This window comes from Haliotis rubra, unplaced genomic scaffold (genome assembly GCF_003918875.1).
Source record: "Haliotis rubra isolate DU_JTF1 unplaced genomic scaffold, ASM391887v1 Scf12, whole genome shotgun sequence".
Taxonomy (NCBI): domain Eukaryota; kingdom Metazoa; phylum Mollusca; class Gastropoda; order Lepetellida; family Haliotidae; genus Haliotis; species Haliotis rubra.
The window spans coordinates 2,791,467-2,818,627 of NW_025765114.1; the positions used below are offsets into that span (position 1 = coordinate 2,791,467).

General features: G+C 39.7%; 1 protein-coding gene across 4 annotated transcripts in view; it reads left to right on the forward strand.

Moving 5' to 3' along the window:
• Positions 1–22,352, forward strand: part of LOC124262554 (short transient receptor potential channel 3-like) — a 215,569-nt gene extending 193,217 nt beyond the window's left edge. For 3 of the 4 annotated variants that reach the window (XM_046697076.1, XM_046697070.1, XM_046697058.1), the window contains exons 4-16: positions 630–1,121; positions 9,553–9,729; positions 11,120–11,284; positions 12,650–12,902; positions 13,180–13,319; positions 14,579–14,678; positions 17,019–17,170; positions 18,139–18,293; positions 18,773–18,971; positions 19,080–19,313; positions 19,976–20,119; positions 20,516–20,588; positions 21,314–22,352. In XM_046697076.1, coding sequence (XP_046553032.1) covers positions 630–1,121; positions 9,553–9,729; positions 11,120–11,284; positions 12,650–12,902; positions 13,180–13,319; positions 14,579–14,678; positions 17,019–17,170; positions 18,139–18,293; positions 18,773–18,971; positions 19,080–19,313; positions 19,976–20,119; positions 20,516–20,588; positions 21,314–21,945 — 2,916 coding nt within the window. In that variant the 3' untranslated portion in view covers positions 21,946–22,352. The remainder of the gene's footprint in view (positions 1–629; positions 1,122–9,552; positions 9,730–11,119; positions 11,285–12,649; positions 12,903–13,179; positions 13,320–14,578; positions 14,679–17,018; positions 17,171–18,138; positions 18,294–18,772; positions 18,972–19,079; positions 19,314–19,975; positions 20,120–20,515; positions 20,589–21,313) is intronic. The other variant, XM_046697066.1, reaches the window with a different exon arrangement.
• The last annotated feature ends 4,809 nt before the right edge of the window (positions 22,353–27,161 follow it).

A 27,161-nucleotide genomic window follows, 5' to 3' on the forward strand; every position in this document is an offset into this window, starting at 1 on the left:
TGTGACAATACACGAAGCTACCCATTGCCTAGTGCTTCCTGTAACAATACACGAAGCTACCCATTGGCTAGTGCTTCCTGTAACAATACACGAAGCTACCCATTGCCTAGTGCTTCCTGTAACAATACACGTAGCTACCCATTGCCTAGTGCTTCCTGTAACAATACACGAAGCTACCCATTGCCTAGTGCTTCCTGTGACAAAACACGAAGCTACCCATTGCCTAGTGCTTCCTGTGACAATACACGTAGCTACCCATTGCCTAGTGCTTCCTGTGACAAAACACGTAGCTACCCATTGCCTAGTGCTTCCTGTGACAAAACACGTAGCTACCTATTGCCTAGTGCTTCCTGTGACAATACACGTAGCTACCTATTGCCTAGTGCTTCCTGTGACAATACACGTAGCTACCCATTGCCTAGTGCTTCCTGAGAAAATACACGTTGTTTCCCCATTGGCTAGTGCTTCCTGTGAAAATACATGCAGTTTCCCACTGTTCAGTGCTTCCTGTGAAAATGCCTAGTCCTTACTTAGAAATAGTTTCCCATTTCCCATTATCAATCTAGTCATTCCAGAACTTGGTTGTGTCCGTGCATAACATGAACTCAACAAGTACACAAATATTTCAGGTAGTGGAACTTCTTCTCGACCGGTGCAACAACTCCAGCATCCATGAAGCTCTACTGCAGGCTATCAGTGCTGGACATGAACAGATTGCCGAAACTATCCTCAAACACCCAAAGTACAGGGACGTGAAGAAGGAGAACAAGAGATTCGGAGAAACGGACTACTTTTATAACCAAACCAGTGAAGATTCGCCGTTTTCCTCGGACATTACTCCGCTTATTCTGGCGGCAGAGAGGAATCAGTTTGAGATCGTGCAACTGCTGTTATTACGAGGGGAAACTATTACTAAACCACATCATTATTACTGCAACTGTCAAGAATGTAGTAATAAGCTACAGTTCGACCAACTTAGGTTGGCCAAGACAAGACTGAACGCTTACAAAGGCCTGGCGAGTGGCGCCTATATATCTTTGTCCAGTAAAGACCCAATTCTAACTGCATTTGAACTGGCCAGAGAACTCAGATCCGTCGCCAAAGTGGAAAAATATTATAAGGTAAGCACTCTGCTACTCAAAGAAAAGTCCTTGTAGTCTTGGCTTGATCTCAAAATTTTGCTGTTTCCTTGGGCACTTCCTGTCCAAATAAACAGATATATGATCAATGCCTACTGCAACACTTTCCCGTCCTGTCCGTGATCAATGGTTTGAAAGCATAGTAGTGACACTTGCAAAAGTGCAAAGTATAGCATGTTTACATTATTTATATTTTATTTATATGCTGGTATCATTACATCATCGAATGCATTGTAAGTGGCTACGTGACTGTAGAATTAATAGACTGTCATTAATAGAAACTCTTCAAGTAGCTGCGTTAAGCTACTTCCCTTACAACCGCGTTGCTTTAGGAATATTCCCAGATTCTGCCCATGCATTGAATCGCCATTGATGTGACGAAGGTCACATGAACTAGACTTATCTTATCCGCATCTTATCAGAGGTCAGTTAAATCGAAACAGATCCAAGAGCCAAACCCTTGATGGTCGTCCTAATGAGTCTGGTTCATATCTCACAGTGCACGAGTAATATTACGCATCTTTGATTGCCTCCATCGATACTATAGAGGAAGCCCCCTGAAAACCAATATTACTTCGCGCTTGAACAGCTCTACCTGTTCCTGGAATGATGTATTCTTCGAATGAGGGAACATATTCCAGTCCAGTAGAGCCTCGTAACGTCGTATTTGCTTTGGTCTTCATCACGTGTTGCTGCACTAGGTCAAATGGAAAGGGAGCATCATACATTCGCTCATTGGCGTGGAAGTTGACGATGATAGTTGTATGTGTGACGCAATGTATTGAAACATGCGGGTGTGGGATAATGATAACAATAAGGGTATTTGTATAGTGCTGTGCCGTGATATTGCTGGAATATTGCTAAAAGCGGCGTAAAACTCAACTCAGTCAGTATAGTGCTGATTTCAACCAAACAAGGGCAATTCTAAAAGCGCTTACAAGTACAATCTGATTATTATTACCCCGGATAACCCAAGCTGCCTGTGAGGCGTTAGAAGGGGAGTTGTTAGTCACATGACCTATCCCACCGGGTACCCATGTTATGACCATGTAATTTCTCTTGTTGGAGGGTACTTCATGTCTGAGTCACGATTTTCAAAAACAAAAACTAGTTTCCAGAAAGGAGTGACACACACTGAGGGTATAATTATAATATTTACAATATTTCTCTGCAACAAATTAATTGTTTGTTCAACGAATACTTTCCCTAAACTAGAAACGGCACAGGATATTGTATAAATGAAAGCATCGATTGTTTTTCGAATTGAAAACTACTTTGCAGATAATTATACCTCACCAACATATGGAATATCAATAATTGGGAATTATTGATCTGAGGTTTAGGTCTTATGCTGTTGCTGTCTCAGGGAGAACGTGTTTTGCACACCATGATGAAACAAGAAATATTATTCCTAAAATAGCGTTATATTGTAATCTAATCCTGATCCTTGTCAGAAAAAAATCCAAATCCTGAAATGAGGCAAGGACTTTAGGGAAGGATTGGTCTAATTGGCACACTATGGTCTTTGTCCAATTTTGTGTCTTTCTATGGCAAACGGAAGACATCAGTGTAGTATTCAGCAATGTCTTGATGGTGTAAATGCAAGATGGTCTGAGTGAATGGCAACGAGGTGTGGACATTATCAACTAATGTAGAAGCCAAGAAAAACAGAACCATCTAAGGCTACCACATAAACAACATTATGAATGGGAAGTGTACGTGTTTGGTAACAAACCTAATACAAATCCAATTAGAGGTCTTGGTGTACTAGCTGACAGTACCCCCATATGTATATGGACATTGATGAGACAAGGGGAAACAGTAAATAGTGAGTAATGGTGTTGGTATCGGTATCGCTTGGTGACATATAGATCTGTCTGGCAAACACGTCTTCAGGACAATGTGTCATTGTAACGTATAGACACACGTCATGATGGCACCCCACATTGATCTTGTCGAGGGAGCGGGTCACGGCATCGAGACGAAACTGTTCAGGTAGCCTTCGAACCTTTTCTATCTTTAGATACACCCGCCAGCGTCTAAAATGCTTTTACATAAACATTCAGTCAACGCATCTGGTGGATTTAGTTTGTTGTTTCTAACCAGAATAGAAACTATGACCTTTGCACGCTTACTTCCTGCCAATATATATTCAGTAGTTGCTATAGTATTTGAGGTAGTGCCGAAGTATGTAGTGGTTCTGGTACTTGTCGGAAGCAGCAGGGATACGTGACGTGGTAGGTAGGAGTAGTATACTCTATACTACTGGTAGGGGTGTACCGGAAGCCGTTGCAGATCGTGCAGCTGTAGTGTCTGTGGTTACTTGAGGTAGTAGTAGCAGCTACTGATGTCGTTGAAGTAGTAGCAGAGGTAGTTGAGCAGGTGCAGTTACCTGAGGATGAAGCAGTGGATGTTGGGAATCGAACCCGCAATGGTGGCGATATTCCGGTAGTATGTGCCAGTATCGATTATCGATGTGTCGTAGACGGTGGTTGACTCTTTCACCAAATGCAATACCACAAAACCATTTCACATACTCACGTCTCAGGAAATATTTGCTTCTTCAGATAATATTCTGCTAAAATCCATTTCAATCATGAAATATGATATCTTCAAGTATGAATGCCTATGCGGCATTTTAAAAAATCTCATTCAGAACAGAAATTGCATTCACCCTTAAATCCGTCAGTAACATTTCAGATGAATGCCCTGTGGCAGCGCAATCAGGAGCTCTCGGGTTAAGAACTATAAATACTTTAATCCGCTTGAAAAGTAACCGCTTCTTAATCCGGAAATAGAAAAAAAGATATTTTTATACGATGATTAAATTGCGGTTACACAAAACGTGGTGGAATTGAATTCGCTTAACGAGAAAATGAACGTCTTGACAGGGATGAAAAAATATTGGTCTTTAATTTCATCATTCAAATGGAATTGTCGATTTAAGAAACTTGTTGAGTTGGTTGGCAGTATCGTACAGTTTGAGTAGCAGGTATAAAAACATCCAAACTCAAAATATGCATGCACAGATTCCAAAAGAACAAATGGTATTTGGGTACGTTTAAACATAATAACAGTTAACCTAAGATGCAGTAGATGTTTTCTTGTGCGTCATATGTCCAAAATGGCCGCCAAAAGGTCCATTATTAAAGACACGGATGTATTTGGTTGACATTCCTTCCACAGAAACGTGATGGTTAAGATAGATGGCAGACTTTACATGACCTATTTAGTAAGAAGCACAGTTTCTTTCATATCTATAGTCAAACCTGTTCAGCTGTCACAAAGAGAGCCCCGTATCCCCCCCTTCCCTTCCCCGAATCATGCTTCCAAGATATACCATCCGTTGCTGAATGTGATAAATCACCTACGGTCAAAGCTGGAATTGCCCAATCCACGAATGAACCGTCAGTCTGTGTAATATTACTGCGCATGACCGCACAACTCCAATATTTCCACAGCTAATGACTTCGCCGTCCTGAGACTGCTCAGACGGAAATAAGTCCGCCACGTCTATCTTTTGGGGTCATCTGAGACAAGTCAATCGGAAAATTGTGGCTTAGTTTTCTCCCCAAGGAATTCCCTCTATGGACGTCCCTTGTGATTCCGTCTCCATCTTTGGTACTTTGAAATGTACTTTTGCCATGTTCATGTCGAGGAAGTGTGTTAGCGTAATTAACTGTGAAATTTGGCTGTAATTTAACATGCTTTTCTACCAGTTTATCATAGTGAAACTGTAGGTAACGTATCTTTAGCTTTTCTCGTGACAAAACCCCCCGAAACAATTGGTATGTGATAAATAAAACAATCAAAAGACGGATTTTTACTTTTCGCGTCTATAATATTATAATATCAAGTTCGATGCACTATTTTTCCCCCGATGGCATTCAGAGGAAGAAAAGTCTCTGGCAACACATACTGGTCGTTAAATCACCGCCTGAAATCTGGTGGCTACAACATAAAACCTGAAATAGCTAGTATTACAATTGTGAAGTGCGTCGTGAAATAAAAATGTGTTTCTTTCAACAATCAACTACCCCTGTCAATGTGGCATCCAAGAACATGTTAGAGACATGTAATGGAAACGTATCCAAATACTCAGATATGCTGAAATCAGAGACGCATCCAATCGTAAGAAGTCAAACACACATGGTTTGGGGTAAACGGTAGCATGTCGGGAAGACGGTCCTCCGAACACCAGGCGGAAACTGGCTCTACTTTGGATGACTTTTCTCACCTACGAATATACCACAGGCGCGAACACCCCATGCACTGCTTCCATTACTGCTCTTTACTTCGATTACTGATCTTTCCCTCGATTACTGCTCTTTCTTCTTACCAGTAACTCTCATGTTTTCCATGGTAATAACGGAGGATTTTGTTGTTGACGTCGAAGATTTGTTTACAGCTTAAATTGGGCTAGGCAGGGACAAGAAAATCATGCCGTACGTCAGATGGTATATTGAATTTGCCGAGACCTTTGCATATTTAGGTGTTGGATACGTGTAAAGCAAACCGTGTACCCTTGAACACATTCAGTCGTCCATATCTCCGTCCTTCACTTATATATATACTAGCCACATAAAGAAACTGTGCATTGTCAAAATATGATCCCAGTTGTACGATAGCAATGTCAAAGGTACATATAAACTTTAATGGAGGGATCATGAGACCTTAACAAGTCGGGAGAATTTCAATTGAAAAGTCCACAAGCGGGACAGGGGTCAAACGACCATGTCACAAGCTCAATAACGGGTATGTCCACCATCGGCATTGAGAACAACAGTGCATCGACGACGCATAGAGCCTATAAAACGTGCAATGAAGGCTTGTGGGATGTCACGCCAGATTCTCTCAAGTTCTGTTGCAAGGTCAAGGACGTTATCTGGCAGATGAGGAAGACGGCGTAGACGTTGATCCATCTCGTCCCAAACATGCACAAACAACCACTTGACATCAGCGTACACTACTGAACAACATCACATACAACCACTTGACATCAGCGTACACTACTGAACAACATCACATACAACCACTTGACATCAGCGTACACTACTGAACAACATCACATACAACCACTTGACATCAGCGTACACTACTGAGCAACATCACATACAACCACTTGACATCAGCGTACACTACTGAGCAACATCACATACAACCACTTGACGTCAGCGTACACCACTGAATAACATCACATACAACCACTTGACGTCAGCGTACACTACTGAACAACATCACATACAACCACTTGACATCAGCGTACACTACTGAGCAACATCATATAACTTCCTTCAACATCATCTGATCAGTATCATATACTATCACTCAACATCAACGTAAACCTATGGACAACGTCAAGTAACATCACTCAACATCAACGTAAACCTATGGACATCATCAAGTAACATCACTCAACATCAACGTAAACCTATGGACAACATCAAGTAACATCACTCAACATCAACGTAAACCTATGGACAACATCAAGTAACATCATTCAACATCAACGTAAACCTATGGACAACATCAAGTAACATCACTCAACATCAACGTAAACCTATGGACAACATCAAGTAACATCACTCAACATCAACATAAACCTATGGACAACATCAAGTAACATCACTCAACATCAACGTAAACCTATGGACATCATCAAGTAACATCACTCAACATCAACGTAAGCCTATGGACAACATCAAGTAACATCATTCAACATCAACGTAAACCTATGGACAACATCAAGTAACATCACTCCACATCAACGTAAACCTATGGACAACATCAAGTAACATCACTCAGCATCAACGTAAACCTATGGCCAACATCAAGTAACATCACTCAACATCAACGTAAACCTATGGACAACATCAAGTAACATCACTCAACATCAACGTAAACCTATGGACAACATCAAGTAACATCACTCAACATCAACGCACATTACTGAACAGCATCACGTACATGTAATATCATTCATAACGGACACCACTGTACAAAATCACCTGAGACCCTACGTCAACATACACCACGGCACAAAATCACCTCACACCCTACTTCAACATACACCACGGAACAAAATTACCTGACACCCTACGTCAACATACACTATGGAACAAAATCACCTCACACCCTACGTCAACATACACCACGGAACAAAATCACCTGACACCCTACGTCAACATACACCACTGAACAAAATCCCATTACATCATTCAACACAAACGTACATCACTGAACAACACAGATCTTCAGAACTAGAAATTTGGTAGGACTGATATGACGTGACAGACTTCCTACCGAAATTAACGGATTCCATACAGTAACATCTCTTGGTACACTTCATCAATTCACCAGTAATCACATGTATAAAGTCCACATCAATATCTCACACGGCGAGGGAAACACGTCACCGTTATCTTATCTGGGAATCTCTGCATCCTAACCCACAAACCCCGAGCAGTATTTCAGGGGGAAAGGCTCATCAATTTAGCTGGACCGTCCGATCAGCTGGTCAATAAGCTAGTCCTATCTCCCAAAATAGGTCCTCCGGCATAGGAGAAGATGAAGTGCCTAGCTGAACGTCCTGGGCTCCAACCTTGTCCCACGGGCGGGTCAGGATAGTAGACCTCCCCCACCCCTAGATGAATGCCTTTGTGTTATCTGATGTCGACAGATCATCAGTGTCTGGTGTCACAGGTGACAGTATCTGCCAATCTGTGCCTGACTACAGATCTGCGGTCTACATGAACGTTGTCTTGGCAGAGTTTACACTTGGTTAGACCACCATGGTAATTAATGGTCGCAACGTTGGTTTGATGTTGGTGTGTCTGATTCATGCGTCTTATCGGCAGCGGTCATCCTTGGGAGCGTCATTGTTGTGTGTTTTATGTCCCTGGTTGGAAGTGGTGCATGATACTGATAACATTGCTAATGGGGACGGAGCCTACGTATGACTGCAACTCATCATGTTCTCATAACTTTACGTTTACATTGACCTATGACGTCACGTCTTTCGCAAACTGTAGGCAAGATGCCCTGTGTATATTGATAGCATGAATATCACTGTTAACGCGTATACGCATCCGCGGAAACAATAGAGAAATATTTATATACTACTTACAAAAGGATACAATGTGTTGATTTACCCATACAGAATGCTTCTGTATGTTGCATGGCTTTGTTCTAAAGATCGGTCATCCTTCTTCAGCATCCTTCTTCTTGCTTGAAGTCTCGGCTCAGCACAGATGACTAAACGATATAATCCTTTTGAGTAAAAGACGAAGAGTCATTTTCCTTGCAAGCTTAAATAGCAAGACATTTCCCTGTTCACATTACCATTAAAGACATTGAAGATATTTCTAAATTGAAAGATCTTACTTGTTCTTCTTTTCAAAGGGAATGTCTTTCCTCGTTTTCACATGATAGTTAAAATCTTTATGAGTTGATGCATATATAGTGCATATATGAAGCGTCCTTACAGCTGTGCCTATGTCATTTGCCATACTTATGAAAAGTATTCATGCTGCTGGAATGAAGAAGCCCTCATACTTTTTCTAGCCCTCTTTTGTTCTCTGTCCCGTTGGAGCTGTTCTATCATTTGGTCTTATCCAACAATGTGTGTGGAGTTGTAATTTGATTGAGCTGGAATAAAAAAAACACTCTAAAAACACATGCACACAAAAAAACTGCTTGTCAAGAGAAACGTGTCATCTTTAATTTGGGTAAAAAACTCATCCCTCAAATCGTTGTGCATCTCTGGTGGGAACTGAAAATAACAAGGGATTTGAATGTTGCGTGTGTACAATGTGCCCTCATTTCTTGTTTTTTTGTAAATCGGAGCAATTGTTTTTTGTTGAAATATATGTTTGTGAATTTGTAAGATATCTTTCCTCTTTCATTAAGCAAGGCTCATACAGTTTAATTGGGCTGAGTTAAGGTCTCTGAAAGGACACAAAGCATGACGACATGTATTTAAAGGCAAGACTTTTATGGATATCATCCACTTAGTTGTGATGGACACGACGTTTCGGAGTATCTTCTTACTCCTTCATCGGGTAAATGGTGATGAAAAAGTAGGAATGATGGAGGAATAAGGATATACTCCGAAACATCGTGTCCATCACAATAAAGTTGACATCCATACAATTCTTGCCTTTTTGTGTATCACTTCTAAATGCCATTCAAAGACTCGACATGTATTTTGATAGAGTATGGAACAGTCAGAAATTCAGGTCCTGAAACTGTCCCGAAAGCCCATCACAACACTTCTATGATTTGAAGATGATGCATGCAGTTGTTATTGCATTCCCTTTACATCAACGTAGGCGATAAATGGCGGGTTTGTGTTAGCAAACCAGAGTACTTGAGTTTACAGATTTGGTTTTACAACAATATTGTTATCTTACAGACGGAGTACCTGTCCATGGCTGACCAGTTAAGTCAGTATGTGGTCAAGCTCCTGGATAAAGTCAGAGGTCACGATGAGCTGGAGGTCCTCCTAAACAAGGTGGGATGTGACAGTGAGGACGAATCCTATGAGTTGCTGTCTCGGCTTAAACTGGCCATACGGTATAACGAGAAGAAGGTGAGATAAATGTGTGTGTCTTACATCTTGGGATAAACAGACGTATGAATACGTCCAGATCAAAAACAATTTGTTCGTGTGGCCACTGCAATATCTGCAGTGGCATGTAGTCCAGGTTTTATTCAACGATGAATGGCTATGGGACCGGAATCTAGACATGTGCGACTCCACAAACAGGTTGCACGATTGCTCACTGATACAAACAAAACTGTGGCCTGCATAAACACAAAGACTGTGCCAATTGCAGCGTGGCGATGTGGTCGCCTCCATAAATGTGCATCTTTATTGATAGATGCACAGCACAATACGCGGGGCGTCGTACAAAGAGTAACACATTGCAATTCATCTTGGCAATATTCAGTGCTTTCTGTTTGGGTTTTATGGTCTTGCTGTTTTTATTACAACTAAAAAAGCAATAAACATATTATTGACAATGTCGATATCAGTTGTTCTTGGCATGAACCATCCGATTGTCCAGACGGTTGGCATGGTAACCATCCATCTTCTAACTGCCGCTGACATCACTGAGTTGTTTGGATACCGTCTCTCACTACCCACGGTTAAAGTGTATCCAGAAGTCTCGGGGTATTAGGAAATTTCCACCATACTAACTAACTCCTATCGAAGCCTAAGATAAGAATGCTTATACATCTTAATAAGACACATGCTTGCTGTCAGATCTACACTGAACATAGGGAGGCCATAGTGTTAGTGTGCACAGTGCTTCCATTGTACAACCTAGTGTTTGCTAAGCAAGGCAAGTGCGTTGATATGTACATTAAGAGGCTGCTACACTGCTATATGTGCTATGATCTCCAGACTAAGAGTTAGTGTAGTGACACATTAATTCTGTTCCGAGGATCCGAGTATTTGTCACAAACATTTTATGTAACTACCTCGCTTGAATACATACCATATTGCTTTAAGGTGCAACTTAATTGAGGCGCTACAGATTTGTGTCGACACATATACAGGCACGGGGCGTCCTCGCTTCCTTGTGACAATGTTACCGTCTGTATTGTGTTCAGGTTGCAATGACACCTCTCTAACATAGTGCATTTGTTTGGTGTCTAAAGCCACACTCAGCAATATTCCAGCTATATGTAAATAATCTGAGTCTGGACCAGACAATCCAGTGATCAACAGCATGAGTATCGATACACGCAGTTGGGAACCGATGACATGTGTCAACCAAGTCAGCGAGCCTGACCACCTGATCCCGTTATTCACCTCTTTCGACAAGCATGGGTTACTGAAGACCTAGTAATGACTGATTTACTCCGCGAAATGTATTTTATGATTTGGTACTATCTGATAAATTTGACTATTTCAAAAACAGTATGATCTTCGTGTTTCTTCACATAACAGTTATTATTCATCAATATTTCAGTTCGTAGCGCATCCAAGTTGCCAACAGAAGCTGGTCAGCATCTGGTACTCGGACCTGCGGACTCTTGAGCGAGCCAACTGGTTCCTCCGGGGGATCATCGTTTTGTGCATTACTGTATTTTATCCTGTCCTAGCAATACTCTACTGGTTCGCCCCCAAAACACGGGTTAGTATGATGCAAATTAACACCATGCTAAGTAGATATATTACGTTTGATGTGATTTGATGTCATCGGCCTGCGCCTTGACTAAATATGTAGGCTTTTTTACAGTTAGTTTTGTCCGGAAACCTGTTATCATCTCTGATTTCCAGTGATCCAATCAGTTACCTTTTACTGTCAGTTTTTTACGCCAGTGGGAATATGTTATTGATAAGCCAGACTTGTCATTCTGATGCATTGCTTGGCGTTTCATATTTACACTCATATCACTGGTTTATGGTGTGGTCAATGCAAAAAATATTATAAATAAAACTAATATAAAGAGGGCTGGTTATTAATCTTAGAAAGAATTTGTTGGCTATGCGAAAAACCGAAAGAACAATCTTTGAATGTTAAGTTAGTTTCCAAGAAATGATTTGGTTGGATCATGGCAGTACAAATATGCTACACATTGCGACAAAATTCAGACTTTGTATCACCTGACTCCCCTTTTGGGCACGTTCTAAGAGAGCTGCATGGCTTTTTTCACTATTCGTAGGTAAACGTTCCAAGTGAAATCATTACTCATTTAAGTTCCTTTAGCAGGCTGATTACTTCCTCCCTCTACCACGTATTACTAAAATTACCGTTAGGACTTCAAGGGGATAACCATTGAGCACATTGGTACCCTTGCAGGGCAGTTGCATTCAAAGCTAAGGCTATGTTGTCACGTCGATCATGCCGGGTGTGGGCATGTCTGGTTCTATTTATACCTCTTCATTATATGTAAAGTGTTACTCGTCAGTGGACGTTTCATGACAAGTATATGATGCAATGTAAAGGTGTGAACGAGATGACTGCTGAAGCTGGCTTCTTTTGACACAAATAACTTTGAAACGATAAAAAGCAAGTTATGGGGTGTTCGTACTCAACACACGTCATCTCATAAACGTGCAATTCTAATAAAGATAGTAGGTGGCGGATTTGCAGGAGATAGGGGTTGCTCGCTACATAAACAGATACAGAACCAATACACTGAAACCCTGTCTTAAATATCTGTGTTCATGACAAGCCAGGGAATATCCTATATATGTATTAGTATACGGGACATCATCTCACGTACCCATCGTTCGCGAATCCAGAAATCTGTTAACCAAGACAGAACAGTGATGGTTAACGATTTAACTGTCAGCTTTCGTTTTGGGCCTAAAAGGTGGATCTGAGGACCAAAAAGATAGATATGTCGTTATTGACAAGGTCATGCCATGTCATGTAATGAGGGCTACAGGCACAAATCTGATAAACACAATGATGAATTTTAGGAGCATCGCCCTAACTTTCAATATGTTCAATGCAAATGATGATAATACCTCAAGTGTTCAATTCCCGCAGGTTGGCCACTTTCTCAAGTCTCCGTGTGTAAAGTTCATTGGACAGACGATGTCGTTCGTGACGTTTCTGACTATGATCCTAATCTCCACAGCATCGGAACGTCCGTCGACACACAAGAAAATCTCTGCATTCGCAGAAGTACATAGTCATTACAGGAAATATTTAAACAACAGCCAAGGATGGCCTGAGAATTTTGTGCTGCGTACATTTGAGCCTGAGATTATTCATTTATTGATGACAACTTGGATCATAGGTACGACCTAGGGTTGGTTCCAGAACCAATCAGTTTATTTTATCAATCAAAGCAATTGCTTTGGTTTGTCATAAAACACGTGCCGGTTTTATTGTGACAGATATGTTGCTTTTCCATCCGTCATTTTTTTCTGTTTAATTGATGTTATGTGGATATGTGAGCACATCTATATGTGTTTTTGATACACAAAGTTATGGCGTTTACATTCTGTAATAGGTTACATAGGACCATTCTAATCTGTTGAAGGCGTGTTATAACGAGTCCATTTTGTTTGCAGGTATGTTATGGCAGGAGGTAAAGCAGGTGTACAATGACGGCTTCACTGAATACTTTGACTCCCTCTACAACTACCTTGACACAGCCGTCCTCACTCTCTATGTCACGTCTTTCGGCCTTAGGTTTGTCAGTATGTTCAAGGTGAGACATGTTCATTTGTTCTAGCAGCCCTAGTTAGTTGATGACAACAAGATGTTGCGTATTGACTAGACTACTACACACACAGGTTAAGATGGTACCAAGTCCTTCGTCAAATACCAGTGTCCCAGACCAGGGGAGATAACCCAAACACAACTCGTCGGTTATAGCTTATACCTTGCAACTCACAATAGTATGTCGCTTTCAAGCGAGAGTCTAACGGATGTCTTGCTCTACGCAATGAAACACTTTCTTATTGACCGGTTTCTGGTTGAATATGCGCTTGGTCGGCTTTGTTGGGGTTAATCAGTTTGGAGCGGACAACACATTTATATTGGAACGCTTTCATTCACCTGAAAAAATGGTATAATAAACAAACATGGCTGTCGATGCACATGTGTTATTTCCTTCCGGCAATTACCGTGACTGAGTGCAGTTTGTTGCCGGTTCCACTTATACCTTATTTGTTCTGGTGTTCAATCTATTGGAAATTTGCCGTTCTTCAGTAATGCATTCATCACCTCATTCTGCCGACAGCGCTTTATGAATAAATCACTCTATGTATATGAGCAATATGACATGCCTTGCTCTGTTAAGACAGGGGTCTTTACCTGTCACATTAGTTCCCGTCAACGCACTCCAATATGTTACGGAAACAGTTCACCCAACCGCCAAGAATAAATTACCGTTATGTCCCGTTCATTTCACAGCGTGACTTGTTCGTTTCACGTTTACGCTTGTTCATTTCACGTAACCTTGAAACTGACATATCGACTTTTCTTTAAGACGCTGAAGTGTTATAAGTGTATTACGAGTTAGTCTGCTGCTGTGCGGGCTTTCTTAACACAAGAGGGGGTTTCCTGTGATCTGCTTCAAAATTGTCTGTAGCGCCCTCACACTAATAGCCTAGAATCGCGCCTTGAATGACCTTTTCACAGAGAGCTTTGAAGTTTCGCAGTGAAAGTACAGCGTCTTAACGTTGCTATTATGGTTTTGATTAGCCCATCAGAAAGTTAACGAGGCTCGCCGGAGGTTTTTTATGCATCTCGCGAAAACAGGAATGTGAATCTATATTGAACTTGATAAGAATGTGTAAATGGTCATTCTGGTGCTCCAGAGCATCAAGGGGTATGAATAAAGCTAATTATTAGATCATAAGGTTTATTTATTAATTCATCCTGTCTGCCTACATGAAGGAGCGGGCGAGTACGTAACTGCATTTGATATCTTTTGTTACATCCGACAAATTGTTTATTTTCCAGGTGCGCTATTCCTTAATTTTCTTTGCGAAAGACGAGTCATGGAAAAGCATATTAGCAGGCAGTGAGGTGGCACGACTGCAGATGTACTGGTTGATTGCAGGTGAGGCTGATTGACAGGTGTACATAGCATACATACATGCCAATCAACTCTCTTGATATGTCAGTTGAAACCCTAATGTAATTGAGATCTTAGACACACACCGTATTTCCTCTGAAAGACGTTCGTCGACGCATATTTGTTGTTAACTTTATCGCAATCCGGCCTCCATCCTAGATATATGGCCGTTTTGGTACCGTGTCTTTTGGCCAGTTGTGATTTGATAATAACGTTAAGCTCTCTGAAAACAAACTTCCCCTGCTTGGTATGGGATGTCCAAATCCAAAGTTAATGGGAAGATATATCTAAATAACATAGTGACACATGCGAGCCGAAGATGCACTCTTAGTACTCTTGGCGGAATGAGTTATCTGAGCAATACTCAATACCGGGCAACTGTTTGTTGATGAGAACAGTCACCAGCTGCCATACGTTATATTATAAGTCTTGAAATTATAGCATTTACTCAGTTTTATTAGTTGAACGCGTATATTTCACCTCTACATTAAGGGGATGAAGAGGAAAACAGTATTCGTATTAAATACCCTAGGTATCTTAGTGCGCTAACACTATCAAACGGGCATTAGTATGGGCACGTACTCTATAGACACTCACACACACCTGGATACAGATAGACGTACACGGATACAGACAGACACGCATAGACACATTCAGATAAATACAGACACAAACAGACACTCACACACACCTGGATACAGATAGACGTACACGGATACAGACAGACACGCATAGACACATCCAGATAAATACAGACACAAACAGACGCTCACATACACCTGGATACAGACAGACGTAAACAGATACAGACAAACACGCATAGACACATTCAGATAAATACAGACACAAACAGACACTCACACACACCTGGATACAGATAGACATACACGGATACAGACAGACACACATAGACACATTCAGATAAATACAGACACAAACAGACGCTCACATACACCTGGATACAGATAGACATACACGGATGCAGACATACACGCATAGACACATCCAGATAAATACAGACACAAGCAGACACTCACATACACCTGGATACAGATAGACGTACACAGATACAGACAGACACGCGTAGACACATCCAGATAAATACAGACACAAACAGACACTCACATACACCTGGATACAGATAGACGTACACGGATACAGACAGACACGCATAGACACATTCAGATAAATACAGACACAGACACTCACATACACCTGGATACAGATAGACGTACACGGATACAGACAGACACGCATAGACACATTCAGATAAATACAGACACAAACAGACACTCACATACACCTGGATACAGATAGACGTACACGGATACAGACAGACACGCATAGACACATTCAGATAAATACAGACACAAACAGACACTCACATACACCTGGATACAGATAGACGTACACAGATACAGACAGACACGCATAGACACATTCAGATAAATACAGACACAAACAGACACTCACATACACCTGGATACAGATAGACGTACACAGATACAGACAGACACGCATAAACACATCCAGATAAATACAGACACAAACAGACTCTTACATACACAAACAGACACGCAGACATGCGCACTTATCATGTAACACGAACCCAAGATAAAAGCTCAATATCCCCTAACCTTATATATTTATAATTTAGTTGTTTATGCTGATATCAATTTGTTCATTTTGTTCACTGTGATTCTTAACTGTTTGTTTGTATACAAGCTGAACTGTACCTGGCTTTTGTGCTCTGTTCCAACATCCATTATATGTGTCGGTGTAAATTGTTTAATAAATGCAGAGTTTTGCAAAAATACATTTTGTGATCCCGAACTTCCCTTGCCGCCAGTAAGAGGAGATGAACTTGAAACAAGTTGTCAGTGTGTGAGTCGGCATATTGCATGTCATATTTGCTTATGTTGTCAGTTGTTGGCTTTCGAAGTTGAGGAATCCAGTATCCGGGGGTCGCCGGTCTGGAAGGTGTTCGAGCTTGGTACGGGGCGGTGGGGTAGCCTAGTGGTTAAAGCGTTCGCTCATCCATCATGCCGAAGACCCGGGTTCGATTCCCCACATGGGTACAAGCTGATTTCTGGTGTCTCCCGCCGTGATATTGCTGGCATATTGCTGAAAGCGGCGTAAAACTAAACTCACTCACTCACTCACTCACACTCGAGCATGGTATAAGTCACCCACTCTGTATGAGATATAATTTCCATTTCACATGTCAATGACATTTTAACGTCCTAATACAGGTAGTATTCTTTGAGTTTGACTGCGGTATTTCTTTTACACGAGCAGTAACATAAGCCAATTTGTATATTTCAGATCGGTTCTACTGGGACAGTTGGGACCCGTACAACGTCGCCGAAGCCTCGTTCGCAGTCGCCAACGTCATCAGTTTTACTCGTGTTTCCTATGTTCTTCCAGCCAACGAGCTGTTTGGGCCTATGCAGATATCCCTAGCGAAAATGATTACAGTAAGCTTTTCAGGTTCCAAAGAGATGCATATAACCGTTCTGTTTGTTTGTTGTTGAACGCTGCACTCAGCCATATTGACAGCTATATGACGGCGGTCTGTGTATAATGGAATCTGGACCTGACAATCCAGTGTTTGACACCATGAGCTTGAGGTATACACCATGTGTTACCAAGTGTATATCTATATTACTAATGTAACAGGAACGACATTATTGTTCGCCGTGTAATTATACATCTTATGTTTAACTTATAATGTGTTATATAATATACGGATTGTCTGATCCAGACACGATTATTTACAGACTGCTGCCATACGGTTGGAATATTGCTGGGTGCGGCGTAAAACTAAACTGACTCACTATAGTGTACTTGTAGCTCCACCTGGCCATGAACTTCATTCCACAGAAAACACTTGTGTGAATATGCGCAATTATTTACGCTATGTCAAACAAAATCTATGATATTATATTTTAAAATAAAGCACAAGTATATTAGATATGTATACAAAAGAAACATTTAGTAGAACTGCCGATGTATATATAGAAATATATGTGTCGTTGATGGCATAGAATCAGCTGCAGAGATCATATTTACATTTAAAAACTGTCCACAGACAGGCCAAGAGACGGGATGAAATTGTTATTTGATGAGAAATAGACAAATATGAATTCATATGTATGTCCTTTCGTGTTTTCATAATCATACTCTGAAAACCATAGAGCCATTGATGTAGAGCGGAAATACAGCCAGCATGTTACTTCACTCGCGTGAATATCGATTGAATATTTTTGGGATAAATACAGTGTATAGACGGAGATTTTACGACGACTTCGGGTGATTGATGACGGGGTTTCCCCCCAGAACACACGCTTTCTGTCTCACAATTAATTGTCATCAGCATAATCACATTTACATTATATTATTAATGCATTTTCTATAAATGTTTATTTATGTCATTTGTGTATAGGACATTCTGAAATTCGCCGTGATCTTCCTGGTGTTATTTATCGCCTTCATGGTTGGCCTCCACAACCTGTACTGGTACTACCCCGCCAGTACCCGGGGGATGGTGGAGATGTCCCAGCACAACATCACCACGACGGCGGAAAAATATTTTGGCATGTGAGTACAGAGGATGTGTACCAATCAGCTGGAATACATACATTCTGAATGTTGGTATTTGTTGGTTTTCTAATGTATAATGTATTTATGAAAACCACGTATTATTTTACCGAAAATAATATTTACGCGGATCCCGTCAATGTTTCGTTGCTCTTGCTATCAGCCACTGGCTCTCACGGAATAAACTGTAATTCTAATAATGCGTAGCACCCTTGATGAAGCTGGAATGCCGCCGACTCTGTGTGCGAAATAATACATGCATATGTAGCCACGATTGAAAACCAAAGCTTAGACGCATAACTGAATCTTTTGTCATGACATTGTGAATAATTTGAAATTGCATAAAATTCATACACACTATGAGAGCCTCTAAATTATAGACATTTCTGCCTGATAGTCGTTAAGCATATATCTGGACTAATCATTATCATTACAAATATGGATTGCGTGCAATGTTCATTTTCTGACATCCCTTTCAGACCGGACATAACGTTTCGGACCGTCTTCTGGTCAATGTTGGGTCGAGGGGAGCACACGTCGGTGGAACTGGGGGACTTCAACAATTACTTCACCCAGAACGTTGGATACTGGATCTTTGGGGCCTACAATGTCGCCATTGTCATCGTCCTCCTCAACATGCTTATTGCCATGATGACCCGGTCATTTGAGATTATTCAGGTATGTGCACATTGGGCTCTGGAAGCACTTTGCTACTTTTCTTCCAATACTGCGCACGCGTATACACATGCTTACAAACGTATGCATATAAAATCCTGTACATTGTAGGCTCAGGCCGACACGGAGTGGAAATTCGCCCGCAGCAAGTTATACATGGAGTACATCAAAGACGACTCCACCCTCCCCGTGCCCTTCAACGTCGTCCCCACCCCCAAGTGTGCCTACTACGCCGCCAGGTTCGTCTTCAGACTGTTCTGCTGTAGCAAGGACGACCCCCCTCCTGTTCACCATCCCGGCCGCATCAAAGACATCGAGATGTTCGCACAGGTCGGTGCCGCTGTGGTGAGTATTCCCTCTCCCTGAACTGTTTAAGGACATTTTGTTTGCTCGATATAAAATAATTCATGGAGACAGATTAGATTTTTAGATTATCCTCGTTTCAAGACCAATGCAATTAGCAGGCCCTGCTGAAGCGTATTCGTCTTAAGCTGTTCCTCAGGACTGCGTATTCAATTTGTCATTGTACCCATGTGGGGAATGGAAATCGTGTCTTCGGCTTGATGAGCAAACACTTTAAACACAAGGCTACCCCACCCCGTGCATTCATATGTCGCCCTTCATATGTCATGCTGTATTTGGACCTCTTCAACTACATTATTCTTCGCAACATGCATTTAGGATGACCATACGAATATTCTCCATGATCATAGTATCTATTAACCAAATATATCAGCTCATTCGATAGTTACACCTATTACTGATGTTCTCAGTAAGTCCAGAGACTTTACGAATGACATTAACGGCCCATGCTTTATGAACATCAATTAGAAACAGGTCGGGGTCACCGTGGACCAACCTGTCCAGTGTTCTCTGACGGCAGAGGGGACCGATGTGATAGTTTTTTTTATATATTTTTCTTGGTTTCAGAAAATAGTTACAATTCATATTTGTGGCATGTTTACAAAAAGTGTCATTTCTTCACATTTAAAAACCTCTCTTTCCAGGATCCTCCCCCAACAGACTGGCAAAATGGCGGCACTATGCGGAATCCGGGCATCCAGCACTTCCGGGAACGTATGGCAACCACTAATGGGTTTGTGCGGAACGATTCCGACCCCAATATATTCAGTGAAAATCTCACATATAAGGTAAGACAGCAGTGTAATATAACATTCTACCAACACTTTCTGTATTCCCGTAGAAAGATATAATCATTAACGTAAAAACATGTCATTAAGCTTCGATACACGCTAAACTCGAAAAATGTATTTCGTACTACTTTACTATCGTGTGTTGATGTCAAACTGACCAAGTCAGTTAGGTCAAGCACAACATATGTTACATTAGACCACTTTCTGAATGGCGTTGTGTTTTCTTGATGTCACGCATCACAATATGAACAAAATCCACTTTCGTGAGTATGGTTTTACACCGATTTTATCAGTGTTCCAGCAGTATCATGGCGGGGACACCATAACTGGACTTATAACGCTAACGGTTTCTAATCTTTTAATACACAGCTAAGCATGTTCTTATTTTTTCAGCGCATGATGAAAAGGATTGTCAAACGCTACATCTTCGACACACAGCGCGAATCGGACAGTGCGGAAGGTACATGTAGGCATTGGTTTAACTTATTCCTTCTTCGTAGATTCTAACATTTCCTGTCAGTCTCTGTCTCTGTCCCGTACTGTGCATCGAAGCCAAAGATTTCAACTCGAGAACCATTTTTTGGCATCTGATACTCTGAAATAAAATATTTATCTGCTATCAATCCAGAAACATTTGTTAAAGATTCTGAGACATTATATTTTCATGATTCTAAGAGTTCTATTTAATTTTTGACATTTTAAACTTTTCGAAATTCCAAGATATGATATAATAAACACTTTAAGAACTTCCGAGAAAAAGTACGTCAAACTTTCTGTAAAGCTTTCTTCTTAACTTGGTTCTAACGTGGTGCGTAATATGTTTGTTGTCCCTCTGTACATATATACTTTTGAGATGATGTTGTTAGTATAACAACGCTGAGAAACTTTTATAGACCGACAGATCTGTTTTAGTGAACGTATTTACTCATTGTCAGCGTATATCAATGTAATTTCAGTTAACTGCTAGCAGTAATAGTTTAAACCAGGCATATTTACAACTGATAAACTTCGAAAAATATATTATTACTTTTAGTTTGGACTTTTATAAATCTAACTATTAGTTTTGCTAAAGGGATCAATTTCTCTATGACTAGATAGAAAAATAATGTAAATTATATAATAGTATTAACTTATAATAAACAACATTATCCTATGTTAATATAGTTTAATCGACATCTATATATTTTTCAGGCGACTTCGATGAATTGAAGCAAGATATATCCAGTTTCCGCTATGAGATGTTAAATCATCTGTCTGTCCGAAACCGGGAGTCGACCGACACCGGCAACGCACTTGACAAGTTGAATGACAAGATCGATCGACTGGCACAGCAACAGGAAGTACTCTTGCGCCGAATTCTAAGAACAACGTCGGTTGACTCGAGTTTGAACTTGGACGTTGACTCGGGTGACCGAGTGAAGTTGTTGAACCAGGTGTCTCTTGAAAGCGCGAGCTATGACGTCACAGGTGACAGTGCGGAAGGAACAACAGAGAAAGCATTACGTAAGCGGTCTGCGAGACTGAGACGAATTCCCGAGGAATCAAAAGAGGCGAAGAGTGATAAAGCCAAATCGGAACGGGTTAGCTTCTCCAGAAACGTTGACGGAGGGAGTGTCACTGAAAAGTTTTCCCATCCTTTGGCTGATAGCGTTCCAGTTTCACAAATGGATACCACGTCAGCAGATGATGAATCGTCATCAGAAGATGTGTCTGACACAGACACCAGAACGAGGCAGTTATCAGTTGACATGTCAAAGGTTGAAGTGCAGGTCACGTGTCCACGTGCACCAATCGCCACAGAGGATGATGACGACCGTCTTTGAGATATTTAATAATCAATAGAGAAAGTCAAAATCGAAACGAAATAAATTATAAAGTGCCTGAATATGCCAAAAGAACAGATGATATGCAACTATGATTTGTGATTTATGATTTATATTTTTTTTCTAGATCATGAAATTAATAATTTGTTTCTAAATTAAGAAAATGGTTTCATTTATAGCACAGTTGTTAAAGCTGAGTTTCTTCACCAACGTTTTTTAGTCGGTTATAGGAAGTTTAGGAAAAAATTAAGTTTGAGCGTTATGAACGAGGATATGAGTGTGCAAGATTACAATTGTCCGAACACTCGTCACCCACAGCTGTGATGATTCTGTGTGATACGACGTTTTGTTGTGATTAATATATTTGGTTCGTTGTGAACCAGAAATAAAAGTTGTTGAATATTGAAGATTTGTCACTTGTTTTGTCATTAAAATCTCAAAAACAAGGGATGGTAAATATATTTAATGGTAAATCTCATTAATGTCTCAAGCACTGGATTGTAAATGTATTTAGCGATTCTTGAGTATGGGATTCGAAAGCATGTTTTGCGGATCCTCGAACGGCGAACGGACTCAGCGGACTCATATGTTAGTAAAGAGACTGATGAAATGTTGTTTAAGTGCGCAATCAGCAATATTAGAGACATGTCACGACCGCTTGTAATGAATGAGTCTAAACAAGACCAAACAGAATAACTGAAACCACACATGTAACCACCCCAGTCTGACACTACAATGAGGTTGAGAATATTGGTACTAAGTACCTATTTTCCCAGGAATATCCACGTGTTTTCATGATGCTTTGATACTTCAGGCCACTGAAGTTGAATGATTTGGTTATAGTACAACTGCCAATATACTTGTGAGACTTCCAACGTTTTCATATATAGCTACTTTTTGTATGCTTTTATGCCTTATACCAGGGGCCAACGTAGTTCGATGCTGATTCACATGGGAACCCATTCCTGGTGTATACCCCTTGATACTATTGCGAAAGTATGGCTAAAATAGCATACTAATAATAAAAAACAATACTCATTCACTCATTTGCAAATGCATGTCAAAGCAACAATAAACCCCAATCAGTCATTGTATATGTAAAGCGAAGGTCAATACACTGACAACTCCAATTCTTCTTCTACGCGTGTCAACTTTATCTTCAGGGTTATATATTCGTTTTTTCGTGAAGTGTCTCTATTATATTCATCTACAATATGTCTCAACATGCCTCCCAATTTGGGTTCTACAAAAGAAAAAATAATACTGGCTACAAAATCATTTATTCATCGACAGATTATTGTTTCGTACATTCCAGTTTCATCAAACGTTTGAGGATTTCTATTGTCACTTCAGAAGGAAATATATCGTTTACTATCACCTTTGCAAAATGCCTGCTACTGATAAAGGTGATTAGAATGTTTATGAGCCATAACCGCACTCCTGGTTAAAGCGTTCGCTCGTAACGCCGAAGGCCCCTGTTCGATCCCCTACATCGGTACAATGTGTGAAGCACATTTCTGGTGTCCCCCGCCTTGATATTGCTGGAATATTGCTAAAAGCGGCGTAAAAGCCTGAAGCCACGTTGAGGACCGGGTCTGATTGTAACATGATTCCAACCTACAAAGGTATCGTGTCCCAAAACGATGATGCTGTCTGAAAACGACATCGTGTCAAGGATTACATCATATATAATCGTAAAGGTAACATGTTGCCTTGAATTATGTGTTCATTAAATATCATGGACGTGGACGCGATACGTTTCGTAAACGTGGATCTTGGCCCGAGCGAGCATAAGCTGCGACTACAGAATACAAAATCAGTCGTGTGAAACAGCACGTGTTTCTTTTCAGGACAGTTTCGGAAGGAATGTGGTTATCAAGCTGGCATTTGTTATTTAGATGGGGGAAAGTAGTCATACTGCAAAGCTTCATCCGAAATCTTTCGGTCATCTTGTATAATGAGAACTGGCACAAATTCACAAATGCAATAATGACGGCGAGGATTATATATAATTGGTGTGTTGCAGGGATGTAATAATGATGAAGAATATTGTAATAGTTGGTGTGTTGCAGGGATGTAATAATGATGAACAGTATGGTAATAGCTGGTGTGTGGCAGGTATGTAATAATGGTAAAGAGTATTGTAATAGTTTGTGTGTTTTAGGTATGTAATAATGGTGAAGAGTTTTGTAATAGTTGGTGTGTTGCAGGTATGTAAAAGTGATGAAGAGTATTGTAATAGTGTGTTGCAGGGATGTAATAATGGTGAAGAGTATTGTAATAGTTAGTGTGTTGCAGGTATGTAAAAGTGATGAAGAGTATTGTAATAGTTGGTGTGTTGCAGGTATGTAATAATGATGAAGAATATTGTAATAGTTGGTGTGTTACAGGGATGTAAAAATGATAAAGAGTATTGTAATAGTTGGTGTGTTACAGGAATGTAAAAATGATAAAGAGTATTGTAATAGTTGGTGTGTTACAGGGATGTAAAAATGATGAAGAGTATTGTAATAGTTGGTGTGTTGCAGGTATGTAAAAATGATGAAGAGTATTGTAATAGTTGGTGTGTTGCAGGTATGTAATAATGATGAAGAATATTGTAAAAGTTGGTGTGTTACAGGGATGTAAAAATGATGAAGAGTATTGTAATAGTTGGTGTGTTACAGGTATGTAAAAATGATGAAGAATATTGTAATAGTTGGTGTGTTACAGGGATGTAAAAATGATAATGAGTATTGTAATAGTTGGTGTGTTACAGGGATGTAATAATTGTGAAGAGTATTGTAATAGTTAGTGTGTTGCAGGTATGTAAAAGTGATGAAGATTATTGTAATAGTTGGTGTGTTGCAGGTATGTAATAATGATGAAGAATATTGTAATAGTTGGTGTGTTACAGGGACGTAAAAATGATAAAGAGTATTGTAATAGTTGGTGTGTTACAGGGATGTAAAAATGATGAAGAATATTGTAGTAGTTGGTGTGTTACAGGGATGTAAAAATGATGAAGAATATTGTAATAGTTGGTGTGTTGCAGGTATGTAAAAGTGATAAAGAGTATTGTACTAGTTGGTGTGTTGCAGGTATGTAATAATGGTGAAGAGTATTGTAATAGTTTGTGTGTTACAGGGATGTAAAAATGATAAAGAGTATTGTAATAGTTGGTGTGTTACAGGTATGTAATAATGGTGAAGAATATTGTAATAGTTGGTGTGTTGCAGGTATGTAATAATGGTGAAGAATATTGTAATAGTTGGTGTGTTCCAGGTATGTAATAATGGTGAAGAATATTGTAATAGTTGGTGTGTTACAGGGATGTAAAAATGATAAAGAGTATTGTAATAGTTGGTGTGTTGCAGGTATGTAAAAGTGATGAAGAGTATTGTAATAGTTGGTGTGTGGCAGGTATGTAATAATGGTGAAGAGTTTTGTAACAGTTGGTGTGTTGCAGGTATGTAAAAGTGATGAAGAGTATTGTAATAGTTGGTGTGCTGCAGGGATGTAATAATGGTGAAGAGTATTGTAATAGTTGGTGTGTTGCAGGTATGTAAAAGTGATGAAGAGTATTGTAATAGTTGGTGTGTTGCAGGTATGTTAAAATGATGAAGAGTATTGTAATAGTTGGTGTGTTGCAGGTATGTAAAAGTGATAAAGAGTATTGTAATAGTTGGTGTGTTGCAGGTATGTAAAAATGGTGAAGAGTATTGTAATAGTTGGTGTGTTGCAGGTATGTAAAAGTGATAAAGAGTATTGTAAAAGTTGGTGTGTTGCAGGTATGTAAAAATGATAAAGAGTATTGTAATAGTTGGTGTGTTACAGGGATGTAAAAATGATGAAGAATATTGTAATAGTTGGTGTGTTGCAGGTATGTAAAAGTGATGAAGAGTATTGTAATAGTTGGTGTGTTACAGGGATGTAAAAATGATAAAGAGTATTGTAATAGTTTGTGTGTTACAGGGATGTAAAAATGATGAAGAGTATTGTAATAGTTGGTGTGTTGCAGGTATGTAAAAGTGATGAAGAGTATTGTAATAGTTGGTGTGTTACAGGGATGTAATAACGGTGAAGAGTATTGTAATAGTTGGTGTGTTACAGGGATGTAAAAATGATAAAGAGTATTGTAATAGTTGGTGTGTTGCAGGTATGTAATAATGGTGAAGAGTATTGTAATAGTTGGTGTGTTACAGGGATGTAAAAATGATAAAGAGTATTGTAATAGTTGGTGTGTTACAGGGATGTAAAAATGATGAAGAATATTGTAATAGTTGGTGTGTTGCAGGTATGTAAAAGTGATGATGAGTATTGTAATAGTTGGTGTGTTGCAGGTATGTAATAATGATAAAGAGTATTGTAATAGTTGGTGTGTTACAGGGATGTAAAAATGATAAAGAATATTGTAATAGTTGGTGTGTTGCAGGTATGTAAAAAATGATAGATGAAGAGTATGTAATAGTTGGTGTGTTACAGGGATGTAAAAATGATAAAGAATATTGTAATAGTTGGTGTGTTACAGGAATGTAAAAATGATAAAGAATATTGTAATAGTTGGTGTGTTACAGGGATGTAAAAATGATGAAGAATATTGTAATAGTTGGTGTGTTGCAGGTATGTAAAAGTGATGAAGAGTATTGTAATAGTTGGTGTGTTACAGGGATGTAAAAATGATAAAGAGTATTGTAATAGTTGGTGTGTTACAGGGATGTAAAATGATGAAGAATATTGTAATAGTTGGTGTGTTGCAGGTATGTAATAATGATGAAGAGTATTGTAATAGTTGGTGTGTTGCAGGTATGTAAGAGTTTTGTGGTGAAGTTAAGAATAGTTATGTAATAGTTGGTGTGTTGCAGGTATGTAAAGTGATGAAAGAATATTATGTAATAGTTGGTGTGTTGCAGGTATGTAATAATGGTGAAGAAATATTGTAATAGTTGGTGTGTTTACAGGTATGTAAAAATAATGTGAAGAGTATTGTAATAGTTGGGTGTGTTACAGGGATGTAAAATGATAAGAAGTATGTATGTGAAAGAGTGTATAATAGTTGGTGTGTTACAGGGATGTAAAAATGATGAAGAGTATTGTAATAGTTGGTGTGTTACAGGTATATAATAATGATGAAAAGAAGTATTGTAATAGTTGAGTGTGTTTGCAGGTATGTAATAATGGTGAAAGAATATTGTTGTAATAGTTGGTGTATGTTGCAGGTATGTAAAAGTGATGAA